Source organism: Dipteris shenzhenensis, chromosome 33 (genome assembly GCF_047967505.1).
Source record: "Dipteris shenzhenensis isolate YYH24624 ecotype China chromosome 33, Dip_SZ_1.0, whole genome shotgun sequence".
Taxonomy (NCBI): domain Eukaryota; kingdom Viridiplantae; phylum Streptophyta; class Polypodiopsida; order Gleicheniales; family Dipteridaceae; genus Dipteris; species Dipteris shenzhenensis.
The window spans coordinates 2,227,629-2,242,936 of NC_141628.1; the positions used below are offsets into that span (position 1 = coordinate 2,227,629).

The 15,308-nt window shown below is 47.4% G+C and overlaps 1 protein-coding gene across 2 annotated transcripts in view; it reads left to right on the plus strand.

The window, feature by feature from the left end:
• Positions 1-15,099, plus strand: part of LOC147879537 (DNA repair metallo-beta-lactamase family protein) — a 35,466-nt gene extending 20,367 nt beyond the window's left edge. For both annotated transcript variants that reach the window (XM_087371701.1, XM_087371702.1), the window contains exons 3-4: positions 13,234-13,341; positions 13,442-15,099. In XM_087371701.1, the coding sequence (XP_087227827.1) occupies positions 13,234-13,341; positions 13,442-14,230 (897 nt within the window). In that variant the 3' untranslated portion in view covers positions 14,231-15,099. The remainder of the gene's footprint in view (positions 1-13,233; positions 13,342-13,441) is intronic.
• Positions 15,100-15,308: the final 209 nt, after the last annotated feature.

A 15,308-nucleotide genomic window follows, 5' to 3' on the forward strand; every position in this document is an offset into this window, starting at 1 on the left:
CCCATGCGGGAAGCAAGTAAAACCACCTGAGGAGGGCCATAGGTCAAGCCCGTTGTAGATGATGAGATCATGCATCTTGCCCAGGTCAAGGAGCGCATGTCCATATGGTGTAACAGGCCCGTGTCGGTCCGATGAGATCTCGGTCATACCTACTCCGTCTAGGTTCATGTCTGATAGCATGATAGAGTCGTCTCGGAAGTCCAGGAGTGGTGCTTGGCACGTACTCGTCCTGGCGTTGAAGTCTCCAACAAGGAGAACTTCCCTGCGAGCTGAAAGGTCTAGGATATCCGGATGTAAGGGTGCTATGGTGATGTCTCACCCTCCTCTCGTGCAACTCTGGCGAAGTGGGATGTGTCTGGCGGGAAGTAGCATACTGCTATGAAAAGGTCACGAGTGGCCATGCGTCGAATCCGGATCCACATGAATCGGGAGTGTGCGTCCTTCCTCTCAACGAAGGTGGCTCCAGCGAGGGAAGACCTGTACAATACTGCGACCCCGCCTGATCCTCGAACTCCTCCTATATCCCTCGTCTCATCCCTAAAGGTTGACTCCCATGTGTAGCCACTGACTATCGGTAGTGGACGCTCTGGGCTCTGGTGTGTCTTCCTGTAAAAGATTGTCTCGTCCTGTGTAAGATTCTGAGAAGTTCTTTGGGTCTGACAGTTCCATAAGGTACCATTACAGTTCCAAATGGTGCAGTCTAGGGTCTCGGAAACCTGAGTCACATAGGCCCCGTCCCCCTAGGGGGCACGGGTGGGAGCCCAACGGGTGCCGGTCAACAACCTACCATCTCGGACCACGGCCCATTTCCCCTCCTTGCGGGCAACATCCCGCTGCTGGAGAAGAACTCGTCGCTCCTCAATCTATAGTGGTGTCAAATCCTCATTTTTGGACAGGGTGGGGTGCTCTTGTAGAGCGGCTCTACGTCAGAGTGTCGCTAGTCAAGCATGTGAATCTCTGAAGCGGATGACTAGAGGCTGCTCTCAGTTGGGGTCTCTCCCAACATGCCATGCTCCCTCTATGCCGTGGTTGGGCACGTGGTGGTCACAAAGGCGATCACCTCCTCCATGGGCGTCGTCGTGGTGCTGGTGCTGACTCGCATGATCCCTCGTATCCGGATGTTGAGGGCCTTCGAAGCCCTCTGCTGTTGCTCTTGTATGGCGGCTGAAACGGTTGCCTTTGCGGGCTCCCGTTTCGCCACGTCCACCCATCTAGTCGTCTCTGCTATAGCCGACTGTATCGTGGCTATCTGTATAAAGAAAATACTTGGAGACAAATAAAACAATACTGAAGACAATTGATGGCTGAAGAAGAAATATATATCGCAAACGGAACTCAGTACAAGTGAAGATATGAGAGAAGCTCTGGAGGAAGCAAACGTCAATCTTGACAACTGTAGTGGACTTCTGCACTAGCTCCACAAGTTGGAACCGAACCAAATCTGAGACAGCAAACTGATGCAGGGGTTGCTGCAGATTTGGAATAGAAAGAACGTAATCTGGAGCGGAAGTTGGAGGTAGATCTGGAGAAGAAGTTGAGGGCAGATCTGGAGCAGAAGTTGGGACAGATCTGAAGCTGAAAAGAAGGCAGATCTGGAGCAGAAATTGGAGCAGATCTGATGCAGAAAGGAGGGCAGAACTGAAGCAGAAAGGAAGGCAGATCTGGAGCAAAAAGGAGGGGCAGATCTGAATCAGAAAAGGAGGCAGCCAGGAGGCAGAAATTGAGGCAGCAGAGGAGGCAGACAGGAGGCAGAAATTGAGGCAGCAGAGGAGGCAGCCAGGAGGCAGAAGAGGAGGCAGCCAGGAGGCAGAAGTTGAGGCAGCAGAGGAGGCAGCCAGGAGGCAGAAGTGGCTCAGGGTGTGCAGGCACCTCTGGAGCTGGAAGAGAGGAGATGCAAGAATACCTAGCCCCCCCCCCCCCCCCCCCCCTTAAAATAGGAAGGGGCTTAGTCGGTCAACCAACAGGTTGACCCCAGAACTGACCGACCTGGTCAGATTTGACCGACCAGGTCAATCTGGTCGGCCAGATTTGGTCAGCCAGCAAAAACTTTTTTTTTTAAATTTTATTTAAATTTTTTGTATTTTGTTTGACCTCCGAACCGGGGCTTTTGACAGATCTTTGGTTGTGGATTTTGCCTCCGATCCGGGGTTTCTTTGATAGGGCTAGTGGTGTTTGTACCTTTTTATCCTGTCCTCTAGAATTGGAGATTGCTTGGCTTAACACCCCCTCTGAATGTCCAATGTAGACAGGAGAAGCAAAGAGGTGTTCCATGAGTGATCTATCTTCTTCATCAGCCTTTTTTTTTTTTTTTTGAATAAAGGGTTTTCATTTAGATGGAGATGCCTACAAAGTAGGTTTTCATCTTCACTAAATGCCCAGATGATGGTACAAAAAAGAAAGACTTGAAGGAGTGCCCTCGCAGGGGATTTGTTCACTTCCTTAAGTACACAAAAAGAAAAAACTGCTAAGAAGAGGTAAACCAATCCCCAACCGTGGGCAGAGATGCTCAAGAGTAGGGCGATTAACCGGCTTGGTAAGAATATCAGCATGATTATCGGCAGCTGGAACATAGATCAACCGAATAGTACCTAATTCCACTTGCTCGCGAGTAAAATGAAAGTGAACACCGACATGTTTGGTGCGGTTGGAAAAAATGGGATTGCCTGCGAGAGCGATGGCACTTTTGTTGTCGACGTAGAGGATCGTGGGTTCAGTACAAGGAAAGTGTAGCTTTGCCAAAAACTGTCTGAGATATATGGCCTCTGTGGTACAATCATACAAGGCCTGGTATTCAGCCTCAGTAGAAGAACCAGCAACAGTTTCTTGTTTACGGCTAGACCAAGAAACAGGTACCGAGCCAAACGAGAAAATATAGCCGCCATGAGAACGACGATTGTCCGGGTCACCAGCCCAGTCGAATGAACCGCAAGATACGAATACATGCATGCCAATGAGTGAGCTTGGGTTCATTAAAATACTGACTGAGAATAGAAACGGAGTAAGCAAGATCAGGACGAGTGTGAAGGAGCCAGAGGAGTTTGCAACCACCTGGCGATAGAGATGTTCATCAAAGGGAGGAGACTCCAAGTCTTTTGAGAGCTTTACTGTGGGATCTAAGGGAGTGGCAGCCAGCTTAGGCTCATGAGGAATGATTTGATCAAGGAGTTGAAGAGCATATTTCTGTTGAGAAACAAAAATACCACCAGAATGTTGTACAACTTCCATGCCTAAGAAATAGGAGAGCCCAGTCATTTCAAAAGTGATGCTGAGTTGAGTTTTAATGAATTGAAGTGTAGTGGGAGTGGAGCCTAAAAGCAAAAGATCAACGACATAGAGTAAAATAAAGCAGACCCCCTCTGACAAATGATGGATATATAAATTTGGATCAAAGGGAGTAGAATGAAAACCATTAGTTTTGAGGAAGGTGTCTATCCGGTGGAACCATGATCGAGGTGCTTGTTTAAGCCCATAAAGAGCTTTGCGGAGACAGAAAACCTTATTTTCATGGCCAGGAGGAGAAAAACCTGGTGGGGGAGTCACATAGACTTCTTCATCAAGGTAGCCATTGAGAAAGGCACTCTTGACATCCATTTGATAGATAGTCCAGTGGTGGTGAGCAGCTAGGGCGAGCAGTAGGGGCAAAGGTTTCCTCATAATCGATACCATGTTTTTGGCGGAATCCTTGCACTACTAAGCGAGCTTTGTACTTGTCCAGTGTTCCATCGGCTTTGAGTTTTGTTCGGAAGATCCACTTGGTTCCGATGACCTTTTTGTGAGTGGGTCGATTGACCAAGATGCAGGTCTGATTGCGATCAATACTTTCAAGCTCCTGTTCCATAGCACGATGCCACGCAGGATTTTTAACTGCTTCCTGCCAAGTGGCAGGTTTAGAATGTATGATATAGGCCGTGGTAAAAAAAGAGGCAGTGGTAGTAGAAGAAGTTATTCGAGTAGAGCGGCGAGGACCGGAAGGAGGAAGTTCGACATGAATAATCCCGGAATCCTTCATAGTTTGGCGATACCAGCGTGGCAGCGGGTCGTGAGGAGAAGCAATGGGTGGGGAGAGAGATGTTTCGGGAGGAGAGGAAGGAATTTCGGGTGGAGAATTGTCGGAGGGAACAGGAGTAGATACGTCATCAGGAGAGAGAATAGAGGAATTTTTTAGCACTGCTCTTTCATCGAAGACCACATCTCGGCGAACCAAAACTTTGTTTGTGCGAGGATCAAATAATCGATAAGCTTTGGCTTCTGCCGAGTAGCCTACTAGAAGAAAAAGTTCAGCACGAGGTTCGAGTTTACCGCAAGTATCATTGGGAGTATGAGTGTACGCGCGGCAGCCAAAGATGTGAAGATGAGAAATAGAAGGACGGTAGCCATAGAAGGCCTCAAAAGGCGTCATGTTCAGGATGGGTTGAGTAGGACAGCGATTAAGGATATAGACAGAAGTATTGACGGCTTCTGGCCAGAGACGTTCAGGCAACTCGGCTGCAAAAAGCATGGAACGGGCCATGTTACATGACAGTACGTTGTCTCCGTTTGACACGAGCATTTTGGGAAGGCGAATTCGGAGATGTAAGATGGCGTTGGATACCATGCTCTTAAAGGAATTGAGTGAATTCATGGGAAATGAATTCACCACCATTATCACGACGAGCAATCCCAATAGACTTTCCCGTTTGGTTCATAACCAAGCGAGCCCAAGTAGCAAAGAAAGAAAAAGTGTCGGATTTCTCTTTCATGAAAAACACCCATTGATAGCGAGAGTAATCATCCACAATTAAGAAGAAATAATGTGAACCATTGAGGGAAGGAACAGGAGATTTGCCACTAATATCGAGGTAAATTAGATGCAAAATCTCACTGGCTCGAGAAGTGGAATGAGAAGGAAAAGGAGTTCGGTTTTGTTTACCTAATTGACAGGGATGATAAATATCTTTAGCTCGCGATAATTTAGGTAGGCCATCAACTAGATGATCCCGAGACATTTCATATAAAGAGTCATAGGACAAATGTCCCAGACGATAATGCCATAATCGTTCTGTGTCAGTTGGATCTTTCAGGGTAGCATTACCATAAAGCCGATGAAACTCAGAACCGCAATGGGAGGGAGTTGCAAGAAATTGAGTTATGAAGTACAGACCATTAGGTTGAGCATCACCTCGAGCTAGGAGTCCCGAGGACTCATCTATGATGTCAACATGCATCTTTGTAAATAGCATTGTGCGACCAGGAAGGCAAAGTTGATGAACAGAAAGAAGATTGACCCCTAATTGGGAGACATAAAACACTTGATCCAATTGAGCAAGATTGGGACCTTTGTCAGTATCAAAAGTTATTGAACCAACACCATGAATAGTAGCAACAGAGTTATTGCCACAACGGACTCCCTCTGTCGCTGGTTGGCGAGAAATGAAGAGATCAGGATGAGGGGTCATATGATGAGTGGCTCCACTATCCACAATCCAAGAAGATTTAGAGCCACATGGAAGAGTATGAAAAGTTGACCCAGATAAGGGAGAGGAGGAGTCAAGCTCGGTGATATGGATCAAGGCTTGAGAAGTGAAGTCTAGAGAATCTCCGGTGGACCAGTCAGACAAACCTTCAGGAGTTATAAAGGGAGGAGATGGAGTGAAGTGATTAGTGACATGGCCCTGGGGTCTCCAAAGAACAGTGTTCGAAGGAGGAGGAGGAGGACCACCCCTAGGACGCCAACGAGGTGGCTGAGGAGTCGTGGTAGGGGGCTGTGGAGTCCAACGGGGTGGTTGAGGAGTCGTGGTAGGGGGCTGTGGAGTCCAACGGGGTGGTTGAGGAGTCGTGGTGGGGGACTGAGGAAGAAGGCCTTTGGCTTTGGAGCGACATTCATCGTCAATATGCCCAACTCTCTGGCAATGCTGACAAAACCTATTCTTTTTGGGAAGGGTGTGCCAGGCGGGTTTACTACTAGAGGGGTTAGGAGTAGGAGAGGGCTTTCCGGAGCTAGGTTGATCTTTTGGAATCCCGGAGAGAAGAGCCCTTTCTGAAGCAGGAATGCTATGTTTTTGGTGGATCTGAGAGTAAAGACGAGCATAACGCAAAAGTTGACATTCGAACTCATAAAAAGTAGGAAGAGAAGGTTGAGAAATGATTTGTTGCATAAAACTGAAATACTTGGGCGGAAGTTTATTTAAAAAGAAAGTAACTTGGTCATCCTCGGATTTGGGAGGACCAGTTGTGGCAAATTCAGCAACTAACCGCCGGTAATCTGCTAGTTTAACCTTGAGATCATCGTCAGCAAGAATCTGGAATTGTTGGAGATCATGGTCAAGATTGATGTGACGAGTACGATCTTGAGCTGCATAGCGGTCAGTGAGATGTGCCCATCGCTCAGAGGCAAGATCAAAATGCTGTAATTGAGAGTGAAATTCAGGTAAAAGTCCTTGCATAATTTCAACAATGGCAGTGGCGTTACGATGTCACCACGAACGAACTACCTGAGGAGGATAAACATGAGGATCACGTGGCGATTTAGTACCTTGAACGAGTTCCCATAGGTCTTGAGAATCAAGCACATGGCGCATGAGATTTGACCATGTGGTATAATTAGACCCGTTAAAACGAGTCATATCAGTGAAAGCATGTTTGGCTGTTGCAGAGACAGGGTGAGGGGAAGAAAGAGAATGATAGGGAGAAGCAACCGGTGGAGGCAGAAGAGAATTTGGAATAGAAGCAGAGTGAGAAGAAGGGAGAGGCGGCATCATCGGAGGAATAAAAGAATTTGGAAAAGGTCCTGAGGGGGAAGGATGAATATGAGAGGCGGGATAAGACATGAGAGGTGAAAAAGAGGCAGCGGGAGAGATAGAGGGAAATAAACTATAGGAATCCAGTGGCATGGGAGAAGGAGGAGGATGAGAAGCCACTGGAGGAAAGATGGCAGCGGAAGAGATGAGAGGGATGGGAGGGAGGGAAGAATGTGAACCGAAAGCAAACTCATTGTCAGACGCATTTCTCCTTTCTCGTCTGCGAGTGTTCACATGCATGTATGGATCTGTGTCCTCGTGATTACTTGTTCCTATGCCTTGCATAACAGATGGAGTTGCACTAAGGGAATAGGGCAACATACCTTGCACTGATTCTTGTGGAATAGGCACTGTCGAATAATCCAATGTTCTCATGCCGGCCTGTCCTCTTTCGTCAGGGGATACTTGTTCTTCGTTGGCACCGAACTTGAGATGTTGCTCAGCTTCTTCTGAGTTGAATAGAGGTCCTTGTTGACGTATTGGAGAGAACCGTGGAGAGGTAGAGGCACGAGGTATGCGGGTACTTGCTTCAAGTTCCTTCCATTTCTGGAATTCAGCAAATTCTTTAAAGAGTTTGGAGAGGTATTCATCACCTTCAATCCTTGCAGACTCTCTCTCTACATGTGTCGAAGGTGGTGGTTGAATAGAGGTCGATTCAGGCTGAGATCGCTTCGGGGAAGAGGGAGAAGACATCTTCAGGTGATGATTTATCTTCCAAGCTTTCCAGATCAAGGCTCAGGTGTCGATTGGCACACCTGGCTCTGATACCATATAAAGAAAATACTTGGAGACAAATAAAACAATACTGAAGACAATTAATGGCTGAAGAAGAAATATATATCACAAACGGAACTCAGTACAAGTGAAGATATGAGAGAAGCTCTGGAGGAAGCAAACGTCAATCCTGACAACTGTAGTGGACTTCTGCACTAGCTCCACAAGTTGGAACCGAACCAAATCTGAGACAGCAAACTGATGCAGGGGTTGCTGCAGATTTGGAATAGAAAGAACGTAATCTGGAGCGGAAGTTGGAGGTAGATCTGGAGCAGAAGTTGAGGGCAGATCTGGAGCAGAAGTTGGGACAGATCTGAAGCTGAAAAGAAGGCAGATCTGGAGCAGAAATTGGAGCAGATCTGATGCAGAAAGGAGGGCAGAACTGAAGCAGAAAGGAAGGCAGATCTGGAGCAGAAAGGAGGGGCAGATCTGAATCAGAAAAGGAGGCAGCCAGGAGGCAGAAATTGAGGCAGCAGAGGAGGCAGACAGGAGGCAGAAATTGAGGCAGCAGAGGAGGCAGCCAGGAGGTAGAAGTTGAGGCAGCAGAGAAGGCAGCCAGGAGGCAGAAGTGGCTCAGGGTGTGCAGGTACCTCTGGAGCTGGAAGAGAGGAGATGCAAGAATACCTAGCCCCCCCCCCCCCCCTTAAAATAGGAAGGGGCTTAGTCGGTCAACCAACAGGTTGACCCCAGAACTGACCGACCTGGTCAGATTTGACCGACCAGGTCAATCTGGTCGGCCAGATTTGGTCAGCCAGCAAAAACTTTTTTTTTAAAATTTTATTTAAATTTTTTGTATTTTGTTTGACCTCCGAACCGGGGCTTTTGACAGATCTTTGGTTGTGGATTTTGCCTCCGATCCGGGGTTTCTTTGACAGGGCTCGGAGAGTCACCAGTGGTGTTTGTACCTGTTTATCCTGTCCTCTAGAATTGGAGATTTCCTGGCTTAACAATCTGTGCCTCCATCTCTGTGACTGGGGTCCCTCTAGGCGTTGTTCTCAGGGTCCCGAGCTCCTCTCGGAGCTGTGTGATGTCGTGTCTGAGCCCTTGGATAAGGGTGCCTTGCTCGTGTATAATGCGGGCCTGCTCTTGGGTGTAGCGGGCCTACTTCTAAGCGTAATGTGTCAGATTTGCTTGGCGGGCCTGGATGCTGTGTATCTCAGCCAATAGGGAGTCCCAAGCATTTGGTGGGGGCCTAAGAAATCCTGGTCCGGGTGGGAACTGGATCTCGAGAGGGGTTGGAATGAAGGTGGGCTGTTGAGGTTGTATTGAGGGTGGGGACAACGTGATCTGGGCGGGGGAGTGGCGTGTAGGAGTAGCGAGGCCGGACGAGGCGATGAAGGGTGGCTGACTGAGAGGTAGAGGGGATACGAGGATTGTGGAGCCGTGGTTGATGGGGCTACTGGGGAGGAGGCTTGTATGATGATGCAGGAGAGGGAGAGGGGAGAGGTGGTAATCATAGTGGTCGAGGCTGTGAGAGCGGCATGGGCTTCGGGTGGGCCCCTTTCTTCTGGGTTGCAGTGCTGTCCATTGTCAAACCGCTCCTGTTGCTGCGTTTGTTGAAGTCCTCCAAGTTGAGTTGCTTTTGTGTTTTTCCCTTGTCACCGTTCCCCTTTCCCATCTCCTTGTGTATGTATATTTGGACCGAAGGGTCTCTTGCTTGAGTGAGTCCCTGTCCTCATCCCCCTTTGTCCATTATGGTAGAGGGCTGGGGTCAAAGGCGGGGAGGCAGCGGGCGAAGGAGCTGCAGGTGGGGGAGGGGTTGTAGGAGGGCGGAGCTGCAGGCGGGTGGGGGGAGCAGCAGGAGCGGAGGGTCGGAAGAGGCAATGGGCGCAGGAGGGGGCTGCAGGCGGGCACGGGAAGGAGCTGCAGGGCGGTGAGGCTAGACGGGGAGGGAAGCTAGGCGGGGAGAGGGAGCTGTAGGAGGCTAGGCGGGTAGGGAGGGAGCTGTAGGAGGCTAGGCAGGTAGGGAGGGAGCTGCAGGCGGCGAGGCTAGTTGGGTAGGGGGGGGAGCTGCAGGCGGTGAGGCTAGGCGGGTAGGGAGGGAGCAAGCGGGTGAGGGCAGAGCAGCAGAGCGGCGAGGCTAGGTGAGTAGGGAGGGAGCTGCTCGCGGGAGAGCAGGGCAGCGTGGGTGGAGGGCAGGCAGCATGGGTGGAGGGTAGGGCAGAGGCGGGGGAGGAGCAGCGAGCAGAGGCGGGGGGGGGGAGCAGCGAGGAGAGAGAGCTCCTTGCATGAGAGAGAGAGAGAGAGAGATGTATTAATGTCCATGGGAGGCCTCGATGTACCCAAAAGAGACGACTCATACAAGCCTCAATGGGCTGGAGCAAAGGACGCGCTAAGGCCCTTGCTCAGTACTAATCTATACTGATCTAATGAGCTCAGACAAAGCAAACTGAGAGCTATGACTCAGAAGCTGAAGCCCGGCACTGTGGAGGCTCTCCGGTGAACTGTGAAGATATCTCTAATCTGCGTCTGTCGGGCTGTTTCCTGCTGTGGCGTTGGGGGGTGGTCTCCTCAATCTCTGAACCCACTGAGCTATGTCTAGAGTGAGCCCTCGTCTATGGTGGTCTCCACTGAGGAAAGCTGTGATAGGATGGACTTACATTGCCCCCCCATTACTTAGCCCTCTCAACTATCTTTTTGCCCCTAGGGCTACCCTAACTAGGCCTCTTTTTACCCCTTATTACAACTAACAGTTATGGAATGTGGTGAGCTAATTCCGTTACGTGTGACAAGCCTGAAACAAAGTCATAGAACCTTCGACAACTGTGTGGAACTGAATGGCCAATGTCACATTTTTGAGCCCCCATATGCGAGGAGCATCTTGGTTAGACATCTGTATATATTTATGGGAAAGAGTGTGCCATTTGGGCAAACCATGAGAGTGCCACCTGGATACATAAAGATACTATATGGAGTGACATTTGGGCAGCTTGTGGGCAGTGAAGAGAAGCCATATGGCCTGCATTAGAAGCCACAAGGGCTCGAAGAGAATGCACAGTGAATAGGCAGAGGCCCTGGAAGATACTAGATGGAGTGGCGTTTGGGCAGCCTGTAGGCAGCGACATGGGAAGCAATGAGAAGACATGTGGGCTGCATTACAAGCCACAAGGCCTGGAAGAGAATGAACAGTGAATAGGCATAGGCCCTGGAAGAGGGCAGACCTGTGTCAAGGACAGCAGCAAGACTGACAGGACCCATCATAAGGGGCCAAGACAGGAGGAATTAGTCTGTGCAGGTCGGCAGCGGGTCAGGACAGACCTGACCTGCAGGTTGGGCAGATGGGAGACTGGTTGGCCAGATCTGGAAGGTGATGGGGGCAGCAGCTCTCACCTTAAAAGGAGAGGCATACCCTTCACTGGGGCATTGTGCCTTTTATCAGTCCATTACCGATCGAATCCACTAGACCATGCAGCAGAAAGAAAGAAAGAAAGTTTATTAACATCTCTGAAAGACCGAAGGGTCTGTGAGACTAGAAAAATCTGAGACAATGAAAGCTAATAGTGGGGCCACGGAACGGGCACCCACGCCCGAGGCTGGTCTCTGATACAAGTAAATAAATCATTGTGCTCTTGCTGCTGCTGGCGACAGAACCCCAAAGCAAAGAGGTGCTGCAGATGTGAGGTACCATTTGAGGGGTATTTGTGACAGTTTGTACTCTACATGCGGAGTACACCTCTTGGTGCACATGCCCTTTAATGATACGATCCTGAGTGTTAGTCATTGTGATATTATCTATTCTGCGTGGGTAAGGCTTTGAAGCTCCACATCAATCTGATCAATATCTCAAATCCACAGTCAATATCTACCAGGGAAAGATTGGAAAAACACAAATCTTCCAATAAAATTCAAGAACACTCCAACTACAATTGTCAAGGAGCTGCCTAAACATGAAATCATAAGGTAGGAGATGCTAGAACGTGTTAGAAAGTGAAGATGCAGCCAGAGAGAAGCCCGAGGTCAAATTGCAATTGCAGATTGTGCCCTCTATGCAAATCGCAAGTGCAGGAGAGGCCTCTGGGTCAATCAGCCTGGCATGTAGACCTGGACCAAAAACCTGCTTCCAGGCTCCAGCGCTCATAGAATGTAGCAGTGAACTTGTAGAAACCAACAAATACAAGTGTGGGAATGCTAACAGTGCACAAAGAATGTGGAAAGGAAAGAACTGTCAAAACATCAAGCAGCACTACCATGTAGCAAAATTGCAGTCAGCCTAACAGCATGGACTGTCTGGGATAGCTGCCTAGAACATGCACAAGCTGGAGGTCTTGAAGAACTGTACCAGAATTGCAGCAGGAGACTGCAATTCAAATCACAATTCACCAGTGCAGCTTGTGTTTCTTGGAAAAGGTGTCTGGAAGCTGAAGGAGGTGGTTGATTCACACATATATTTGCTGCAAATCAAATTGCAATTGAGGGAGTTTGCTTTAGCAAGGGTGGACCTGCATTAATGGGCTGGTCTTTCATGCACAAGCCTCAATTTCCACAAGCAAACATGCAAGAATGATTGAGAAACTAGGGTAACCCCAATCTCAGCAATGAAAATCAGGAAAAGCTAAATCAGCCTTTCAATTAAATAAAAGTACGTATTTGTTAAAGTGTTTAAACCTATTTAATTGTTGGGAGTAGAAATAAAGTAAATTAATTAAATAGTTCTAGTTCTTTTAAAAATTTTTTTCCCCTGTGACTCCTCTACCCTTGCATACAATTAATCACACAATAGGCCTAGCACATTTCATCTATCATCGGCTTGCTAGGGTCCTTAGCCAGGCAATACTTATTGGACATTACCCAAAGTGAGATTGGCGGTTAGGTCTTGATGTGTTATATTTAGTGTGCAATGTATTCCTATCTTTGAGGAATCCAGCATATCCTCTACTTCTGCTGAAGCCCTACGAGCATATGCTGATGCTATCATTGAAGCTCAGCGTTTTGGCAATCTCATTGGCAACATCTTGTGGGGATAACTCACAATAACTCACAAGGCCCTACTGCCTTACCTCCCAACAATTTGGAAACATGATAGAGGATTCGGATGATAGCAGGTTTTTGGCTATTCCCTTTTTTGCCACAAAAATGCACTTTTATTTTGACTATTGGAGCCAGCTAATATAGCTGGCATATAAATTCCGATTGGGACCAGGTGGTCTAGGCATTGTAAATTTTAGAAGGAGTGGGATGTGGGTTGAAATAGAGGGCTGGGCTAAGAACTGAGAAGCCTAAGAGGGGGCTAAGAGAGGAGGCCCCATTCAGGGCCTGGGACTTCATGGCTTAGTTGAAAGTCCTTCCTTGCAATGCTGTTCAGCTGGACCATTTCAGGCCCCCATGTGGGGTGTAATAAATAGGACCAAAGCTGATTTGCTAGGACTGGCAATCTATTTAAAGTTGAATAGCAATCTATTTAAACAGGACCAAAGCTGATTTGCCGGGACTGGCAATCTATTTAAACAGGACCAAAGCTCATTTGCTGGGACTGGCAATCTATTTAAATTGAAGAGCAAAAGTTGAATAGTCCAAGAAACAATGCCATGTATGAGGCATAATCTAACGAACTAGCAGTGACAAATTTTGTCAAACAATGACAGCCAATACATGCTCTGAATTATTTTCAAGATTGCATGTGGTCGGTGCAAGAAATACTCAGTTTTGTCAGTCTTACATGACAGTTTGTGGCTAAGGGTTGCAGGTGCTGGAGATAATTGCCAACCACAAAGGCCATGATGTAATTATAGCAGTGGATATGTTGGGCAAGGAAGAACTTCTCGTCTTCATAGCAGAAGTTTTGGAAACAAAGGTGGATTGTTTTGCCTTTTCTGAATTTTGATAAGGACCAAAATGAGTTACCTTGATAAACGGTATTTTGGGAATAACCTTTTCAAGTTCGCTTTCTACAGATCTGGGTTTGGCCTCAGCGTCTACAGACCATGAGGCTTCTTAGTCTGCCTGATGTATTCACCACTGATACAACTGCCACCAGAATCCGTGCAGTTCCTCGATATAGTGTTTCAATTGAGACTGTTCGTATGTTGAATCAAGTACAACCAACAATTGCAATTGTTCCGAGTGGACTCCGGTGTCTTTGCAAGAATCTGAATCAACAAAGCAGGGTTTGCAAAAGTGAATGCTACTTTGGAAGTGTACTGGCATCAGGCCATGGATCCTTGAGTTGTCCAAAGGCACACACAAAATGTCTTGTTCCCAAAAGGCAGGGTCACAATAGCCAAGTAAAAGCAGGAAATGTTTCAGTTGAAGGAGACATTTTTTTGGTGTCATACTCGCTTCACAGTTGTTTTTCTGAATTGAAAGAGTTCATGGAGTTTGTTAAACCTACATCTGTAAGAGGCCTTCTAAGGAGTTCTGACTGCGACATTAATCCTTGCCACTACTTCCAGCATTTGTGTTCGATACAAGAGAGAAAATTTTCACATCTTGCAGAGCCGAGGTGTACGGCAATACTCCAGTATGGTGGATTTCCCAACTGTTCTGACTTTTTGGTGGAGGATTTCGAGTCTAACAATGATGTTTCTGATCCTATCGGTTCCTCTAAAGGCATGCCAGCAGGCAGGAAGAGACTTAGAAAGGCTGCCAGTGTGGGGTCTCGTCTGGCTTGGACTGCATTGCGAAGGAAAAGAGGTGGTGGAGCGTTATTATCATTGGATGCTAATGATGAAACTGAATCTTAACTTGCATGCTCAGGAAGCTTTTCAGGCTAACCAAAAGGAATGCATAAAAATGAGCCTACACGACTGAAATTTCAGGTACCTATTTGAGGTGACCTGGCTATTCTGCAGTTTTACTTCCATGACATTGCTTGGCTGGAGTCAAGACTTTGCCATAAAGCTTAAGCGGCCAATATGAACCATGATGCTGACTGTCCAGCAGCCCTGCAAGTGTTTTGAAATCTATGCTGTTTGGTGAATTGTCATTAGAAGAATCCCACACGTGAAGAGCAGTGCGAAAGCAAAACTCTTGTTCCTGAACAATTGTTGGGATATGCTGGCATGAGATCATGTTATGTGTATGCATTCCAGGGAGCAATAATGTGTAGGTCGTAGTTGTTCTCGGGGGATAAGGTGGGCTCCCTGTAAGCTTTTTTTTAAAATTTCGATTCCTGGGGTGGGGGGAAACATGGAGACCCACGACCAGGAATGCTCTATTTTGGTATTGACCAGGCTACATTGATTTGAACAGGAGGATCATTCTTCCTCTTTCTGGAGTGTTTGTAATTGATGGCAAGAACACAAACAAGCCAGATTCACAAATCAAATCTGGCGTGATAGCTGAAGCAAGGGCGCAAACAACTGTTGCTAATAGACTAACAACCATTGAGCTAATTGTGATGAAAACTTGCCCTAATCGGATTACTTTACTTCATTGTTGGACCTGCGATCAATAACATTTTTGGGCATCCAAAAATTGCTCCCCTGTTGTTTAGATGGTGATCTAGGATGCCAATGCTTGAAGTGCTTAAACTTCACATCCGCATTGGATGCCCATTTGGTGATCATAGATGAGCCATTTACAAACGTTAGTTCTGAATGTCTACCTTCCAATGCTGTAATCTAATTTTAAGATTAAGCTTAAGAAGTGTTTTCAGCCAACTTTTGCCAATTAAAGCTCTATATTTCTGATTTTTAAAAGCAAAACTGTTGATGCTATGTGGAAATTGCATATTTTTATGATGACATCTAATCTAAGACCCTGGTGCTGGATGTTGGTATTATCATGAGTTCTAATTATGTTGGTGCATGTACGTGCTTA